Genomic DNA, 19,411 nt, shown 5'->3' on the forward strand with positions numbered 1-19,411 from the left:
ATTCCCAATAAGGAAATTGCTGGATCATATGGAAGGTCAATTTCTAGTTCTTTCAGAAATCACCACACTGTCTTCCAAAGGGGTTGCACTAGTTTGCATTCCCACCAGTAGTGCAGAAGCGATCCTTTTTCTCCACAGAAAGTGTGGTACATATACACAATGGAATATTATGCAGTCATAAAGAAGGACAAATATATGGACTTCACAGCAACTTGGATGGATTTGAAGTCGATCATACTCAGTGATCTATCACAGAAGCAAAGAACAGAGTACCATATGTTCTCACTCATAAGCGGACCTTAAACAATAATAATGCTATAAGAAAGCATTCGGTTGTAGTGGGAAACTGTTAGGGGATGGGGGGTGGGATTGGCAGTTGAGGGAAACTGCTAGAGGAGGGAGGGGCATACCTCATCGACAAGGGTACCTGCAAAATCAATGTTTATATACCTAACTCTGAATTGTACCCCACATCTTTATAACAAAAAGCAATACAAAATGAACTAATCAATGAGTTAGTTTACCTAAATTGTCTGTGAACAGGGTCCTTCACTTTTTTGAACACTGCTCTGAGCTTTTCTGAGCACATAGTAGGTGCTCAGTAAATAATTATTAAATGAGTCCTCACTATTTGCCCATGATAAAGGTACTATACTTAGCCCCACTTAACAGATAAGGAAATTTAAGTTTTGAACAGTTCAGTGCCTTGCCCAAGATTACACAACTAGTAATTGTCAAGAGTCAGGATTCAAACCTAGATTTGTCCAACTCCATAGTTAAACTTTTTTACAACTATGTTATGCTTCCTCCTCAGAAGGTCAATGTACCATATTTCTCTTTGTGTGACAAACATGTCTGCTTAGAAATAATTGGATCAAAGAATCAAGAGCGTTGCAAAAAAGACATGATATTATGGCAACCATATTGCCTTCATCCCACCTCTTCCTTTCATTTTCCAAATTCTGTCCCCAGCCATTTTCTATTATCATGTTCATTTTATAGATCAGAAAACAGGCATGAAGAGATTATATGACCTATGCTAGGTCACACAGCTTGTCAGGTTCTGCATTAGTTTGAGGTTCTAGTCCTCAAAAAACTCCCAGTCTGATAGGGAGAGAAAGAGTTTCATCTAATGGGGCCAGTGTGCTATGGGAAAAAAATTAACAAAGGGTCCATTTTCTTAAAGCAACTTACTTGAACTTTTAAAAGTAGAAACAGAAAATATTTTACTCATCTAATCTGAACATTTAGAATGGTATTTCTTGTTATAAACACAACAAATTATAACAACATAATTTAGTTATCTACTATAATATAGACATAAGAGATAGAAATGAGAGAATAGGAAGAGATATGAACCTGGGAAAATCTAGATAAGAATAAGAAAAGAGCAGCAGCACTTTAGGTAATGTATTTCAGAAAAAGATATTGCTACTAAAGGTTGATAAAATCATTTTGCATTTTGACATTAACAAGGTCTTCATTTCTTATTTCCTATCCCATGGACTTTATGGGCTGACTAGCCCAGCCTATTGAGCTGAGGGTCGTGATACTTCTTTCTTACTGCATGTAGGTCACCCCTTTCCGTAAGCCTAACTGTCCCGGGAAAATGGAGAGAAAAGTAAGTCAAAAGAAGACTCTTCTGAGTCCATGGGGACTGGGAAAAGAAAAAGGCCCAAGCGTATCTGCCCACCCACATTTGGAGGAGAGCCCGGATTAGGCAGAAAAAAATCTACTGTCTTGAGTTTGCCATCAAGCATATGAGCAGAGATTTCTGTATTACTTCAGTGTTCATTTGTGATAGTTGGAGGGGTCTCTAGAAACCTGGTGAGTAAAGGAGGAGAAAAATGCCCACTAAACCTCCATATCTTTAAAAAAAATTAGAGATGGGGTCTTGCTAAGTTGTCCAGGCTGGCCTCAAACTCCTGAGTTTAAGTGATTCTCCTGCCTCAGCCTCCAGAGTAGCTGGGATTATAGGTTCTTGCCACCATGCCCAGCCATACTCCTTTTTGTTAAGCTACAGTGTCTCTCTCTGTCACTCAGGCTGGAGTGCGGTGGCACACTCAATGGCTTACTGCAGCCTTGAACTCCTAGGCTCAAGCAATCCTCCCATCTCAGCTTCCCAGTAGCTAGGACTACAGAGTGTTCCACCACACCGGCTAATTTTTTGATTTTTAATTTTTTGTAGATACGGCATCTTGCTATTTTGCCCAGGCTGTCCTGAACTCCTGGCCTCAAGTGAGACTCCTACCTCATCCTCCCAAAGTGCTGGGATTACAAGGAGCCACCACACCCAGCCCATACTTTATTATTGAAGGACATACTTTTACTTTTACAAGTAAGAAATGTTTGTTTCTTCCACCCTTGGGGCTCCAGAAGCTTTATGTTTGCTTATTCAGAGTTGGAGGAAACTGTCTGGGAGGAGTTAGTTCTCTGATAGGGATGAACTCCTGATTTGACAAGATTAAAAAACAAACTCTTTAGAAGTTGAGGAAAGAATGAGTGAGGAATTTTAAGTTAAATCTGCAACCCTGTGCATTTTTTAAGTGGGAAAAAGTAGCTTAGGTTTCTGTTCAATCTGAAAGTAAAAGAGTGTTCTGAAAATATTGACAGGCTTTTGAAGGGACTGCACTGAAGGTGGACCACAGTTGGCCAACTCAAGCAGGGCTTACTTATAGTGAGCCTATGAAAAGTCTGGCTACTCTAGGAAGAACGGGAACTTTGAAAGATCATTTCAGTGAATCATAGAATCCAAGAACGTCTGGGCTACGAGGAAACCTAGTCTCCAAATCTAACTCAATTCGTTCTTAGGTGAGGAAACTGAGACTCAAAGAAGTGACTCAGTGTGTCTCAGGCTTCACAGTTTGTTAATAGCAGAGCTGGGGTTTAAACACTCCAAAAACTGCTAGAGGCTTCATTGGAGGCTCAAGTCTTAAAGAAATTTATTAGGAAAAAAATACCATTGTTTGTGGTCATAATTCTCTGTAGATATCACTCCCATTGCTTTTTCTTTACCACCCCTGTCCTGGCATTCATTTCTTATGGCCTTTCAATTCAGCTTTTCTGTTTGAGCCATGCCCAGTACCCAATGTGATTTACAGCAGGGTTTCCGTAAAGCATGATGTTTGAAGGCTCTACCTCAGGGTCACCTGGGAACTTCTGGATTGGCAGGTTTCCAGGCTCCACCCTCACTGAAGAATCAGAATCTCTGGGGGTGAGCACCAAGGAATCAGTGATTGTTATGCAGACCTTGACTTACAGACTTCCTCCCTGTACCCTTTAGCCACATGTTGCCCTAATCTGTAATACCCTACTATTTGAAATACCCCATTATTGACTGAGCACTTCTTTGTACCAGGCACTGTGCTGCTTTTCATGCCTCATCTCATTTATTACTTACCTGCTGGAGTGCGTGTCCCTCTCACTCTCAAGAGGACAACAGAGAAGTGTCCAGATAGGGCAGGGACCAGCCACTTCCCAACCCTATTTAAGCACTCCTCTTTTAGGACAGTGTGGATATTACTCCCAGTGTGGCTTTCTCTTTCCCTGGGCCATTCTGACTAGGGATTCTTGTGCCTACAGTTTAGGAAGCCCAACAGATTTCTGCTCTCCTGGAATCACTGTCACTTTTCTTTTCCCTCAAGGTAGTATTCTCCAGTAGAAAGGGCTTGAGTCACATCACTTTTTTCTAAAAAGTGGCAATCCTGTTCCTTTCCTTGCCTAGGAATTGTGTGAATTGCATGAGTGGATGAATATGAAAATGCTTCGATCACTGCCCCTTGGGTTCCTTTCTGCTTCTGTGGCCTGAAGTGAACATAAGAGGAGGGAATTAGAGAAAAGTTATTTGAGCCTTTCTCTTTTCCTTCACTAACTTCCTTCTAGCCTGACGCAGTTCCAAGCCCTCTTGTTTTTCTTTTTTTTTTTTTTTTTGAGTTGGAGTCTCACTCTGTCACCCAGACTGGAGTGCAGTGGCCGTTCCCGGCCAACGCAGCCTCGACCTGCTGGGCTCCAGCGATCCTTCCGTCTCAGCCTTCCAAGTAGCCGGAATTACAGGCATGCGCTACCACGCCCAGCTGATTGTTTTTTGATTTATTGTAGAGATGAGGTCTCGCAGCACAGGTCTCGCTGAACCCGCGGGCTCAGGTAATCCACTCACCTCAGCCTCCTAAAGGTGCGGGATTACAGGCTGAGCCACCGAGCCCGGCTCCAAGCCCTCTTGTAAGTAAAGTGGTCCCTTTTTCTCTGCCCTCTTGGTGTCCTGCCTAGCCCCAGACCCTGGGACACTCTATTTTCTAATCCATTGCTGTCTGGTGTCTCCTGCCCTGAAGCCTCCTTCTGTGGCCTGTCGATATTGCTCCAGAAGCTTCTGGTTATTGCTCCAGGTCCTAGGCTAAAGAAGTACAGGCGTCAGGTGTGAAAACTGACTTGGGCAAAGAGGATATGAGTGAACCAGGTGCCACCACCCCAATACCCCATTGCCCCAAGCACATCATTCTAGACCAGAGTCTTCAGGCTCTTCCTGGTCACCCAGTGTTTGTGGCTGTCATCTGCCCCTTCTGTCCCCATCCCTAACGCACCTGTACCAACCTTCAGTGCCTCAGTGCTCAAGCTGTCAGCAAACTTCTCTGCCTAGCACATGGGCCAATATGTTTATCGCAGCATTGTTCACAATAGCAAGATCATGGAACCAACTATGCTGTCCATCAAAAGAGGACTGGATTTTAAAAATGTGGTACATATACACAATGGAATATTACTGAGTCATAAAAAAGAACAAAATCATGAATTTCGCAGCAACCTGGATGGAATTAGAGTTTATGATACTGAGTGATCTCTCCCAGAAACAAAGATCTGAGTATCACATGTTCTCAGTCATAAGTGGACCTTGAACAACTACCGTAATACTATAAGAAAAGGATGGACAAACCAGGCTCGGTGGCTCAGCCTGTAATCCCGCACCTTTGGGAGGCTGAGGTGAGTGAATTGCCTGAGCCTGTGGGTTCGAGACCCGCCTGGGCAGCAAGACCTCATCTCTACAATAAATAAAAACAAAATCAGCTGGGCATGGTAGCGCATGCCTGTAATTCCGGCTACTTGGAAGGCTGAGGCAGAAGGATCGCCGGAGCTCAGCAGGTCGAGGCTGCGGTGGCCGGGAGCGGCCACTGCACTCCAGTCTGGGTGACAGAGTATGACTCCAACTCAACAACAACAACAAAAAAAGGATGGACAGTGGCGGGAAACTATGGGGTGTAGGGAGGGGAAGGGGGTGGGATTAACGGTAGTCAACATCAGTCCTGGGAAAGGGGGTCACACCTCATCAACAAGGGTAACTGCACAATGAATATTTGTATATCTAACCCTTAACTGTACCCCACAATTTTAAGATTAAAAAAAAATATTTGCTTCATCTATCAAGGTCTTTCATGATGACTCCAGCCTGTACTGAGAGGTCCCTTTTAGTACCTTCTGCTGCTTTAAATGGAGCCACTCACAAAAGGACCCTCTGGGCCCTCCTGTGACTTGTCAGCTTCTTATCCCCAATTCTCCCATCTGCTGTTTCCCTTTACTGTCACCTTCTATTGATCTTTGACCTCATTTACATCTGGATCTCAGCATCCCAGCCTGACTTTGGGGCTTTCTGCCAATCTCAGCTTTGCCATGTGTTTTAGACACCCTTCTCTGGCTTAACCTTGGCTCTCTGCCTCATTTCTGCCCTCTGGCCTCATATACCACACATGCAAGCAACGAACACTCCAGCTTCCTGTTGCACACCTCTTGGGGCCTATGGACCCCTCCCATATATAATCAATGCCCTAGAGTTTAGCCCTGAGAATCCTTGTCATAAAATGACAGCAGATTTTGTCTCATCTCCTTATTTTTTCAAATGTGGAAATGGAGGTTCAAAGAAGGACCATGACTTGGGCAAGGCTGCAAAGACAACTTGTTGGAAGAGCAGAATCAGGACTCAAGCTTTCTGATTCCTAATGTACTATTATTCTCAAATTTTTCATGTGTATACTTTTTTCTTTATCATTGTAGAGTAGATCATTTTAGGTAGCACTTATTGGTTCTGGAGTCAAATTGTCTAGATTCAAATCCTATCTTCAGACTTTGAATTTGCTGTGTGACCTTGGGCAGTTACTTAGCCTTTCAGTTTCCTCATCTACAAAATGGAGAAGGAGTGAGAATAACTAGTCCCCACCTCATAGAATTGCCCTGAGGAATAAATGAGATGAGGTATCCAAAGCACTTCAAACAGTATTTGCACATATTCGGTGTCCAGTAAATGTGAAGTATTTTATTTTGTCATTGCCTTCATAGCACCTAAAACAGGTCTGAGCACATAGTGGGTATGCATAAAGACTTAGGGGTACTAGAGAGAGAAACCCTGAGAAATAATGTTCTCACTCTGTTGTCTGTTTCAAGGGGAATGGATGATTCTGATGGTGGATGTTTTAGGCCAAGTCGAACAAGAAGGCGATGCCTTAGCTAAGGTAAAAGGAGAGATTTGGAACCAGAGAACCATTTGCTAACTCTTCCCAGGACTCCAGGTAGGCACCTGCCTCTTTGCCTAGATGGAGGGTTGTCCATGGGGTTAAGGGGTAAGGAAATTTGAGGTTCTAAATGCTCAGCTATCTCCTTGACTGAGAATTTCCAGGGCTTTCAGATTTTTTTTTTTCCCTCTTTGGACATGTGTCCTCTGGGGATAACAGCATCACCCCTCCTTATGCCCATTCCCTCCCTGTTAAGACAAGGTTCACTGGAAGACTTCTGGTTCACTCCAGAACTGGGAGACCAAAGGTCATCATAACTGTAGGGGTGATGCTAAGATTGCTTCCCCCAACCTCTACCCTGTGGACCAAAAGACCTCCGGATGAAACTGGAAAGTTACAAGTTGCCTTTCCAAAAGCACAGAGAGTTCAGCTTGGACTGGGTCACATTCTTGCAGTCTAGTTGCTTTTTCTCCTTTATCTCTCCTGCCTCCCATGGCTAGGGAGTAACTTCTGATATCTCTTCTCCTTGATGCTTTTTGAATTCTCAGGGCAGGAATTATCTGTGTCAAATCCCATGGAATTAATGAGCTATATAAAATTCACAGTCTGCACCAACAGTCCCCACCCCTTTTTTCTACTTTGGCTTATTTTTCCTCTTTGGAGATTTTCACTCCCTATCCCAACTGAGGTATTATTGACTACTAGGAGCAGTAATAATGGCCACCACAACAAATACATAATAAAATCAAATGCCTCAGACACACTCTGCTTGGGATGGACTTGAGAACTGGTAGAGCATTTAAGGGCAGAGCTTTTGGCACCCAACACACACTTAAAGCTGTGGAATCCCTTCTTAGTTTCCTCAATCTTGGCTCTTCTCTTGAGTCCCCCGGTGTCTTCATGCTTTCCTATCTTTCCCTCCCCATTGCACATCACTTCAGCCTGACCACCTGAAGGTCCCCAGGTAACAGACCTATCCCCTTTAAGTTAAGGTATCTCATCACAATATATGTGTCCAGCAAGTCATTTTTGGCAGGACTTTATTCATTGTTAAAATGATCAACACATCTCTGCAAAGATGTTAGGGGCTCATAATGGTTTGGTGAGTTATCCTATTTTCAGGTTTTGTAATAGACCAGTATGAAAAATTCTTTGGGGTGGGAGTGGGTGGACATTTTATACTGACTAGATTTTGCTAAGAGAGGAGGGAGAAGAGTGTAGTGGTCAAACCATGGACTTTGAAATCATCCAGAACATGGTTTGAGTTTTCACTCTATTACGCACAACTTGCATAACTTTGGACAAACTACCTAATTTCAGTGAGGCTCAGTTTCCTCATCTGGGAAGTGGAAATGAAAATAATATAAACAAAATAACAATGCCTACCTCTTAGGGCTCTTATGAGAACTCAATGAGATAATGCACATAAAATCATTTTTTGCAGTGTCTAGCTGGCACAGAGGGAGGACTCAGCAATTTAATTAGTGGATAATTTTATAATATTAATTGCCTCAACCACACAGGAACAGAGCCTTTGATAACAGCATTTGTGGATTGAAAGACAGAATAGGACTCCCTTTCAGTTGAGCTTTATGGCTACTTTTTAAAAACTTTTTTTTTTTTTGTATTTTAAAGCTGTGGGATACAATTCAGGGTTAGGTATACAAATGTTTATTATGTAGGTACCCTTGCTGATGAGGTGTCCCCCTCACTCTCCTGGCAGTTTCCCTCAACTGCCAATTCCACACCCTCTTTCCTGGCAGTTTCCTACTACTGCCAATCCTTTTCTTATAGTATTATGATAATTATTCAAGATCTGCTTATGAGTGAGAACAACTGGTACTCTGTTCCTTGTTTCTGTGATAGATCACTGAGTATGATCGACTCTAAGTCCATCCAAGTTTGTCTTTCTTCATGGCTGAATAATATTCCACTGTGTATATGTACCACATTTTAAAAATCCAGTCCAGCTTCGATGAGTAGCATGGTTGGTTCCTTGTTTTTGCTACTGTGAACAGAGCTGCAACAAACATGCGCGTGCGGGTATCTTTTTTGCAGAATGATTTCAGTTCTTCCGGGTATATTCCCAATAGGGGAATTGCTGGGTCATATGGAAGGTCAATTTCTAGTTCTTTGAGAAATCACGACACTGTCTTCCAAAGAGGGTGCACTAGTTTGCATTTCCACCGGTAGTGTAGAAGCGATCCTTTTTCACCGCACCCTCGCCGGCATTTGTTGTTGTTTGTTTTATTAATGATGGCCATTCTTACTGGGATTAGGTGGTATCTCAGTGTGGTTTTGATTTGCATTTCTCTGATGATGAGTGAGGCTGAGCACTTTTTCATGTGTCTGTTGGCTGCCCATGTATCTTCTTTGGCGAAGTGTCTATTCATGTCTTTTGCCCACTTTTTAATGGGACTGCTTGTTTCCTTTCTATGCCTTTGAGTTCCTTGTTGATTCTAGATGTTGATTCTAGATGTCAGATATATAGTTGACAAATATTTTTTTCCCATTCTGAGGGCTGTCTCCCTGCTCTCTTGATGGTTTCTCTTGCTTTGCAGAGGCTCATCAGTTCGATGAGGTCTATCTTATTTCTTATGGTATGGGCACTTAGGGTTTTAATCAGGAATTGGTTGCCAGTTCCAATTTCCATGAGGGTGTCTCCTGCTTTTTCTAAGATTCTTATAGTTTGAGGTTTTACGTTTAGGTCTTTGATTCTTTCAGAGTTAATTTTTGTGTATGGTGATATGTAGGGGCCTTGATTCAATCTTCTGCATGTGATCAGCCAGTTTTCCCGGCACCATTTACAGAATAGGTTTTCCTCTCCCCAGTGGTTGTTATTGGAGGCTTTGTCAAAGATGAGTTGGTTGAGAAATTGAGGCTTTGCTTCTGTAATCTCTATCCTGTTCCTTTGGTCTATATGACTGTTCTTGTACCAATACCAGACTGTTTTGATTACTGTAGGCTTATAGTAAAGTTTGAAGTCTGGAAGTGTGATACCTCCTGCTTTGTTTCTTTTGCTAAGGATTGTTTTGGTTGATCGTGGTTGTTTATGTTTCCATATGAATTTCTGTATTGTCATTTCCAGGTCTGAGAAGAATGATGTTGGTTATTTAATGGGTATTGTGTTGAGTCTGTAGATTGTCTTTGGTCGGATGGACATTTTAACAATGTTGATTCTTCCTATCCATGAGCATGGAATATTTTTCCATTTGTTTGTCTTCTTGGATTTCTTTGAGCAGTGGTTTGTAATTCTCATTGTAAAGGTATTTCACTTCTCTAGTTAGGAAGATGTTGGTGCTACTTTTGACTTCTTCCCCAATGGAAGCTGGGGTCTGTAGGACTCAGTTTTCTGTTGCTGTCTTAGAAATGACAAAAATTAGTGTCTTAGGATGATGCACATTTACTATATCTCTGTTTCTATGAGTCAAGTGTACAAGCATGGCTTAACTGGGTTCTCTGCTCAGAATTCTCAAGGCTGCAACCAATGGAACAGCCAGGGTTTAGGTCTTCTCTGTGGTTCAAGGTCATATTCCAAACTTGTTCTTGGCAGAATTCAATTTTTTGAGGCTATAGGACTGAGGTCCCTGGTTTCTTGATGGTTGTTAACCAAGGGGTTTGGTCAGCTACTAGAGGCTACTTGCCATTCCCTGCCATGTGGCCCTCCATAGCATCACATTTTGTTCCTACAAGACCAACAAAGAGAGCATCTGCTGCAACTTCGAATCCCTCTGATTTCTGCATCTGACCTGTAGACTCCCTTTTAAATGGCACATCTGAATAGGTTAAGGCAATGGCTCACAACTTTTTCGGCATCAGGGACTGGTTTTGTGGAAGAAGATTCTTCCATGGTCTGGAGTGGAGAGATGGTTTCAGGATGATTCAAGCACATAACATTTATTGTGTACTTTATATCTATTATTACTACATTGTAATATATAATGAAATAATTCTACAGCTCACCATAAAAATAAAAAGAGAGGCACATGGAAGTGGTAAATAAAATAATGGGTGGGCCATGCATGGACTAAAATAAGTGTTAGATTCTGACTTACAGCCTGCCACCAGATGCAGCTGTACAATTGAAGTACACCAAGTCACTTGCCACTTACTGATAGGGTTTTGATAGGAGTCTGCAAGCAATTGATTTATTATGATCTCTATGCAATCAAATCTCACTGCCAATGTTAATCTGTATTTGCAGCCACTCACCAGTGTTAGCATCACTGCCTCAGCTACGCTTCAGATCATCAGGCATTAGATTCTCATAAGGAGCAACCTACGTTGCTCACATGTGCGATTCACAGTAGGGTTCGTGCTCCTATGAGAATCTAAAGTGATGTTGATCTGACAGGAGGTGAAGCTCAGGTGGTAATGTGAGCCATGAGGGAGGAGCAGCTGTAAATAACAGGAAGCTTTGCTTGCTTGCCCACCGCTCACCTCCTGCTGTGCAGCCCATTTCCTAAAAGGCCACGGACTGGTACTAGTCCAAGGCCTGGGAGTTGATTTACAGGACATGCATACAAGGGGGCAAAGATCTTGGGAGCCATCTTAGAATTCTACCACAGACTCTATGAAAATCATTTCATCCTATTAGATTGTATTTTTTTTAAACAAAAGCAAAAACATGAAGCCTTCTGCTTTCTATTAACATTATCCATTCTGGGAAGGCAGCAAAGCTGTCAAGCAAAGACTTCTGAATTCTTGAAGTTGAATCAGGCTGTGGTTAAAAGATTTCAACAACCTTGAAAGACAGGACTTTGTCCTGTTTTTTTTTTTTTCCTAGTTTTTCTCCCCTAGAGCTCTTGTTCAGTCCTTAAGTGAAGCAGCCTGAGAAGGAAAAGGTAACTCTTGGAGCCTAAGTATCTGGGGTTGGCCTAGAGAAACAAGCAAACCAGCATTTTAAGAATGACTTGATAATGAAACCATATCTCTGCTGGACCAGACTTCCTGGTGATCTTTATTACATGACTATTTATGCTCCTTATAAGTGAGTCTGAAGGCCTATCATCATTTACTGGATACAAAATCCTACTTCCTTTTTCCTTACTCAGTTTGTCAGAGTTTTCATAGAACTTTATGGCGGAGGAGGGATCCTTTATTGAAAGTGTGTCTCAAAATGTCCCCGTAAGTTTAAAAAAGGAGTTCATTTTCCCCATGACTCCTATTAGCCACTGCAATCACTCCCTGGCCCCAACTCCTGCATTTATCCATCCAAAAACACATGTAGTATCTTCTGTGTACCTGCTAGTGGGCTAGGTGCTGGTGATACTCAGATAATATAAGTGAGATCTCTGTTCTCAAGATAATATCAACTATGACAGAGGTATGTGCGAAGGCCGAGAGCATGGGGAGTGGATGGTTACCTTTGAGCTGGATCTTGAAGCATGTGTAGGATTTCAAGGATGTGGGTGTTAGGGTCACACTCTCCCAGCAGGGCCTCCATAACGTTAGGTCAGGCTTGCTGGGGTGTGGGGTATCTGGGGTGCAATCCAATGCCACGTGAAGGATGCAAAGAATTGCACAGAAGTTAGATTAAAAAATATAGTTTAGTTAAAAATAAATGAGAGAGAGAGAGAGAGAGAGAGAGAGAGAGAGAGAGAGAAAATTCACCTCCCCAAGGTAGGAAAGGGGATCAAAGCTGGGAAACATGGCCTGGCCACAGCTCAAAGAGCACATGGCCACACCATAGCTTAGCAAGGCAATGGCAAAATAGCTGCTCATAGTTGAGTCCTTTTAACCATATCCCTTGGATAGGGGAAGGTCATTAAGGTGATTGGGTGGTGGTCTGCTCCATGTCATCACGAAGGGGAAGGTGAGTGCAGGTACTGATATTAGGTGATAGACAGCAGGCAGATGGGTGGGTTAGTCACATGATTGCTGCCATGGTGGGGTCTGTCTTTGTCACATAGGTCACAAAGGGGTGATTAGGTTAACTTGGGGGTTTGGGCCAGGAGGAGTCTTTCCTGCAAGAGACATGCCAGACATTTGCAATCCACAAATTCCTTGACCAAAAGGTGATCTATTATCATTTCTATGGCTCTGTCCATGTCTTTTATCCGATGGAGATTTGCCAAGGGACTAGAGTAGGCTGCTGCTTGGCCTGTAGTGAAATGTCTGTATGCTTCCTAAAGCCTGCCTATTGGAAATTAATCTATGTCTAACCTGTGCTAGATTCAAAGCATGTCAGGGGTAAAGTCTAAGCAAAAATGGTTATGCTGAGGCAAAAAGGCTAAACTAAGTTTATTCTAGGTTTCTATAGGTACCTCCTTTCAGTAGGTATTAGGGGGATGATGTTTCAGGCCAAGTGGACAACCTGTGCAGAGCGCAGAGAAAGCAAGAGCCACGTGGCCTGTTTAGAGAATGACTGGTGATTCTGGAAGACCAGAGCATGGTGGTTTGTGAGTAGGAGTAGGCTGCTGGGAACCGGAAGGTCCTCTGGTAGAGTGCCAGATTCCAGAGGGCCTTGAATGTTAGGAACTTGGCTTTTATCCTTCAGGCAGCAGGAAGTTGGTGGACTGAGTTTAAGCCAGGGGAAGCTCATGGTTACATTTGTATTTTAGAGAGGACATTGTGCCTCTTCTTGGAGATACCAGTGAGGTGACAGCAGTTTCTGCTAAATGTCATAAATAAAAGTATAGACCAGAGGAGGCAGCCTCAAGGCCACTATCAATGAGTCATGGTACAATTAAGAAACAAGTTTGTTTACAATTTATATTAGTCTTGATAAGACACATAAAAAAATTAAAGTGATGCCTTTATGAGGAGATACTTGGGAAGCAAAGCTCTGTTTACTAAGGTCAGCCTGGAGGCAAAAGGAGAAACATTCTGTCAATGGTGGTGCTTGGAAAATAGGACTAGGCAGGGTTTCTGTTACTGAAACCTCCTTCTCCATGAGGGTCCAGACCTAGCCCAGCTGAATGGGGCTCCCTACCCAGAATTCACATGACTGAGATACCTAGGAATGGACTTTCTGCATCAAGGATGAGAGGGACCCAAGAGTATTTTGTTCAGCACAAATAACCCAAGAGTGAGACCCACCTTGCTGGGAAAGAAGGCAAGTCCTGCTAAACTGGGAAATGACTGGGTTCCTCTTTCAGGACAAGTCTTCTGCTGCCTCCTACAGCATGCCTTGTGCCTCTAGTTCTAAGAAATTTTCTGTCCACAGGGTCATTCTTAGATGACTTTCCTTTGTCTTATTGAACTTAGACATTCATTCAGCAATATTTATTGAATGCCAGCTCTTCCCCTTACATGCCACATCTAATCCAACAGTAAATTCTGTGACCCTTTCATTCTAGGTACCATTCTAGGTGCTGGGAGATCCAATGACAAAATAGACAAGGCCCTTGAACTCATGGAATGTACCTTCTAAAAGAGGAGATAGACAAGAAACTAGTAATTAAATGAATATAGAATATAACTTTAGGCAGTGGTAAGGGCTGTGAAGATGTTAATAAAGGATAATGGAATGGAGAGACTGAGAATGTTTTAACTAGGATGATCATGGATGCGCTGGGGGATTGTAACGTTGAATACTTGAATGCAGCAAAGGAGTTAGTCTTGCAACTATCTGGGGAAAGAGCCCTGCAGGCAGAGGGAGCAGCAAATGCAAGGATCCTGAGATTGAAAGGGGGGAATTATCAAGATGACCAGTGAGGCTGGGCTGATGGACACAGTAGGAGAGTAGCAGAACTGATGCTCAGTGGGGTGTGGAGATGGGGCCAGATCACTCAAGGCCTGTGATAAGGGACTGAGATTTTACCTTGAGCATGATGGGAAGCCACTGGGCAGGGAGTGGGGGGATGGAGCAGGGGGGCTGATGTAACTGATGTAGCAGCTTAGTGTGAAAAAAGTAAAATATATCATCAGTTATTTTTATGTGTTGAAATAACATTTTGGTGATCTTGGGTTAAGTAAAATATATTATTAAAAGCAATTTCACATGTTTCTTTTTTATTCTTTTTTAAATGTAGCTACTAAAAAACTTAAAGTTACCTATGTGTCTTGCAATTGTGCTCAAGTTAACATTTCTATTTAATTGTGTGGGTCTCTAGGAAACGATTGTAGATAAAGAAGCGGGCCAAGGACAAAGCCCTACGGTGCTACAACATTTCAAAATCAAACAGAGGAGAACATCCGTCAAAGGAGACCCAGAGGGAACAGCCAATGAGGTAGGAAGAAAATTAGGGGAGTATGAGACCCAGAGGGAACAGCCAATGAGGTAGGAAGAAAATTAGGGGAGTATGATGTTCTGAAAGGCAAGTGATACAATTATTCAAAGGAGGGAGTGACGGACTGTGTGAGATGATGCTGAAAGGTTGAGTAACTGGTGGATTCTATTAGAGCAGTTTTGGTAGAGTGGTTTGGAAGCTGTTCGATTTGGAAGCCTGGTTGGAGAGCTCAAGAGAGCAGAAGTGAGGACATAAGGGCCGTGAGTATAGATAACTCTTTTGAGTTTTGCTTTAAAGAGATGCAAGGGAATGGGGTGGTAACAGAAAAAGGACTTGAAATCAACAAGAGGCTTATGTCTTTTGTTGTGGTTGGTGGGCTATCCAGGAGGGGAGACAGTTCCTCATGTCCCAATTGGCTGATGGTGGTTTAAAACCTTTTGCTTTTCAAGGCTCCTGCCACTCTGGCTACACAAATTCGCAAGTTTTCCTTAGCTTTAGAGTTTGTAGTCACCACTTTCTACCGCTGGAGCTGGATCTGCTGTTTACAGCTAGAGAGCAGAACAAGATGGGCCTAAAGTCCATCAGGACCTTTAGGTTGGGGAAATAAGGCAAGCATGCCAGAGAGAATTTCAGTTTATGCTCAGGGTTAAATTGAATGGTTCTATTAATGCTCTAGGGGTTCTGATGCTGCCAAGATGGCCTCTCTCTTTGTTCTCCTTTTTATCTTTCATATGTTTCTCTTTGCTGGCTGTTTCCTTCTCTTTTTCTACCCTTAACAGTGGTGGGTCAAGGGCAATGTTTTTTATTTTATTTTATGATTATTGTTTAATTTCAATAGCTTTGGGGGTACAAATAGTTTTTGGTTACATGGTTGCGTTGCATAGTGGCGAAGAAGTCTGGGCTTTAAGTGTACCCACCACTCCCACTTGTGCACACTATACCCGATAGGTGGATTTTCATTTCTCCACCCCTTCCCACCATCCCCCTTCTGAGTCTCCAGTGTCCATTATACCATTCTCTATGCCTTTGCAGATCTGTAGTTTAGCTCTCGCTTATAAATGAGAATGTGATATTAACCCACTGTGGCCCAGCATTTGGATTACAGGATCCTATTCCATGGGCTTTTCTAAAGCTCAGAGAGAGTTTATTTCCCCAATGTCCAAAATGGCTTCCTTAGTGGCAGAGGCAGAGGATGTTGCCATGTTTATTAATATGGCCAGGAACTTACCAGTTATATGAATTGCTTTTGCTCTCCTTCTGAATTTCTTAGGGGCTTTTGAATTTCCCTACCTAAAATCTCCTGCCAGATTTCCAGATGGAACTTGGAAAAATAGTAGAGGCAGGAATGCTAAGGGGGAAATCTATTCTTTCTAGGACAATATATTGGTGTGTATATGTGTGGGCTCTCCTGATGGTATGTGTATGGTAAGCAAGGGGATATGGTTGTAGAGTGGAGAGGGTGCGCGTGTGCATACGTACTTGTGTGTGTGTATATGTGGTAATTATTGAGCACTCTGTGGGCCTAGAACTCAGTCATATTTAAGTAAAATTGCAATATTAGCTCAGAGATAGATTGACTTGAACAAAGTATCAGTACCTTTCAGTCAGGAACATACCTGTAGTTGAACAAGTTGGGTTTATTACTTAAGGCAGAGAAGGAGAACACACTGTAACAAACCATAGGGCATCTCAGTAAAGTGAATCTGAAGCCATCTCGATATCACGGCCTTGTCAGCTCTCATTGTGGTTTGGAACCTTTAGCTCTCCAAGGCCTCAGGTGCTCTGGCTATGTGAACTTTCAAGTTCTCCTTAGCCTTAGAGCCTGTGGCCACTCCTTTCTACTGCTGGAGATGTATCAGGAGTTTAAAGCTAGAGAACAGGATAGGATAGACTTGAAGTCCATTCATGAAATAGCAGTGGCAGCTTAGCTATGTCTGGGAGCAGAGCAGATATGGGGTGAGCAAGGGGGTTCTAGAACCTACTTAACCCCACTTGACAATACTTCAGTCAGTCGCATTAAGACCCCTAGGGGAGCTATCATGGAGGCAAGGTTTCTTTTTACCTCTTTAGAGCCTTCTTGCTATGTATGAATATAGTACCCTTTCTCTGGTTATGGTGCTCATCAGACTTTCACTTTCTCCCCACAAACTCCCATCAAGAATGTAAGCATTAGACCAGGTGAGGTAACTCACACCTGTAATCCCAGCACTTTGGGGGGTTAAGATGGGATGATTGCTTGAAGCCAGGAGCTCAAAACAAGCCTGGGCAACATAGTGAGATCCCTTCTCTACAAAAAGTAAAAATAAAAAAAAATTATAGGGTGTGGTGGCACGTGCCTGTAGTCCCAGTTACTGTGTGTGTGTAGGGATGTGGTTGAGGTAGGAGGATTGCTTGAGCCCAGGAGTTTGAGGCTACAGTGAGCTATGAAGGTGCCAGTGCCATCCTGGGGGAGAGACTGAGACCCTCTCTCTAAAAATAAAAAGAATTTAAAAGAATAACATTTAAAAAAGAATGTCAGCATCAATTTATAAAGGTTTATCACTGACATGCTTCCCCAGAAACATGACATAGAGTCATTGGAGAATTATCCTTTTCATGATCACTTTGGTTGTTTCTCATTTTTAGCTTTTAAAACAATGGCTGTGACAAACATTCTTGCATGTATATTTTTGTATGCAAGCGTGAGTATATTTATGGGGTGAAGTTCTAGCACGATGTTTCTGGATCAAAAGGTTTGTGAATTTTTAATTTTGATAGATATTGCCAAATAGCTCTTTAGAGAGAGCTATTTACTTCATAGCATAAGGGAGTCCCTATCTCTCCCACCATCATCAGAAATGGAATGCCATTAAAATGAAAACTTTTTCTGACAATCTGATAGATGGAAATGTTGATTTGCTATTTTGATTTATATTTCTGAGCCTTTCCTTATATGGTTATTAATTGTTTGTATTTATTTTTATGTGAATTTCCTTTGCATCCTTCACCTCTTTTATACTCAATTATTGATTTATAAGAGCCCTTGACAAATTAAGAAAATTGATCCTTATATTTGTCATATTTATTGCAAGTATTATTTTTCAGTTGTTCATTCTTCTCTTGATTTCTTTTCTTTGGCCAAAAGTTTTAAATCTTTATATAGACAAATGTGTCAATCTTTTCCTTTATGACGCTGAATGGGTATCAAGACAATTTTGTCCTCCTAGACACACCCATGAATAGTAACAGGCCTCCAAAATTAATGGGCCCCAACACAACACAATAGATTAGGTTGTTTGCCTTTCTTTTTTTTGGTAATTGCTTTATTGAGATATAATTCACACATTATAGGTCACCCATTTAAAGTGCACAGTTCAGTGTTTTTAAATATATTCACAGATTGGTGCAACCATTATCACGACCAATTTTAGAACATTTTCATCATCTCAAAAAGAAATCCTGTACTGTTTATCTATTACTCCCCCCAAAAGGCCCATCCCCCAGCCCTATGCAAGACATTTTCTGTGTCTATGTAATTGCCTATACTGGACATTTTATACAAATGTAATTATTGTCTTTTATAAATAAAGGATAATTATCTGAATGGCAATTCCATTTGTATTTCTTTTCTTGACTAGTTTGAGAATCTAACTGAAGGAGAAGGGATAGGGTGAAAGGATTGCATCATGCCTTAGATATTAAATGATAATCTTTTGTTTTTTTTCTCTGTATTTTATTTGAGTGCTCTTACCATGGCTGAGTTACTAAGTGAAGTTCCTGGCAGTCTGGAAGTTCTGGAGGCCAGTGATGAGGGTAAGTAATCCCCCCAAAGCTTGATAACTGGAACTAGATTTGTTTACTGTGTTAACTTCCTAGGATAAAGAAGCAAGACACAGTTCAGATCAAATTGATACTAATGTTAGACTTAATCATATTTACTTTTCAGTTTTCTAATCTCATCTCTGTTACCCCCCAACTCTGATAGTCAAAAGGTTTGTTAGAGGTTGTGAGATCTTTTTTGGAGATGGTTGCCAGGTTCTAGTTACTAAGGCAAGAGAAATATTTCCATTAATCAGAAAAAAACAATCAGAATAGACCATGATCTGATAGATTCAACTGAGGTTTCACTGTGATAGTAATGCAGATCTAACAAACAGATGAATTTGAAATTTGAGAAGTAAAGGGGTCTAGAAACAAAAGATTCCTCCATAGGTTTTGCTAAGTAGGATTCAAATTAGAAAAACTCTCCTTTACAAAAGTTACTCAGATGTGTATTCATTGCCTAAATTGTGGTGCTAGCTATGAGTGACAGATGATAATGAATGGAATAATGGAAAGGGAGGCAAAAGTCACTAAATAATGATAAGCTTTTTTGACACTCACATGCACCATAATAAAATAAATCAAAAGGTGCAAAGTGAGACATTGAGTTTAAAGACAGAAATGAATTTAACAGTCCACTGTGCTCTTCAATTTTGTTGCTGAGTTTGCTTTAGTGACATATTATACAGAAAACTTGGTCTGGAAGGACAGAGAGGGGAAAATCCTCATGGCTTCCTGGGGGCCTGACTTCCCAGGTGTTGCAGGGCATAAGACGCTGAACCTGGCATAGATCCTTGGTGACAGTGCTTGGGTCTTTTTCATCTGTGTTACCACTGTTTAGTATTGAGTCTCAGAGAGAGAGAGAGAGAGAGAGAGAGAGAGAGAGAGAGATTAGGCACTCCAACATTTATAAATGAATGAATGTATAAATGAATGAAAGGC

General features: G+C 41.8%; 1 protein-coding gene across 1 annotated transcript in view; it reads left to right on the forward strand.

The window, feature by feature from the left end:
• KIAA1210 (KIAA1210 ortholog) overlaps positions 1 to 19,411 on the forward strand; it is a 114,647-nt gene that overhangs the window by 46,597 nt on the left and 48,639 nt on the right. The window contains 1 exon segment of the mRNA XM_021719192.1: positions 18,390 to 18,460. Coding sequence (XP_021574867.1) covers positions 18,390 to 18,460 — 71 coding nt within the window.

Source organism: Carlito syrichta, unplaced genomic scaffold (genome assembly GCF_000164805.1).
Source record: "Carlito syrichta isolate Samal-C Ts95f unplaced genomic scaffold, Tarsius_syrichta-2.0.1 Scaffold314294, whole genome shotgun sequence".
NCBI lineage: Eukaryota > Metazoa > Chordata > Mammalia > Primates > Tarsiidae > Carlito > Carlito syrichta.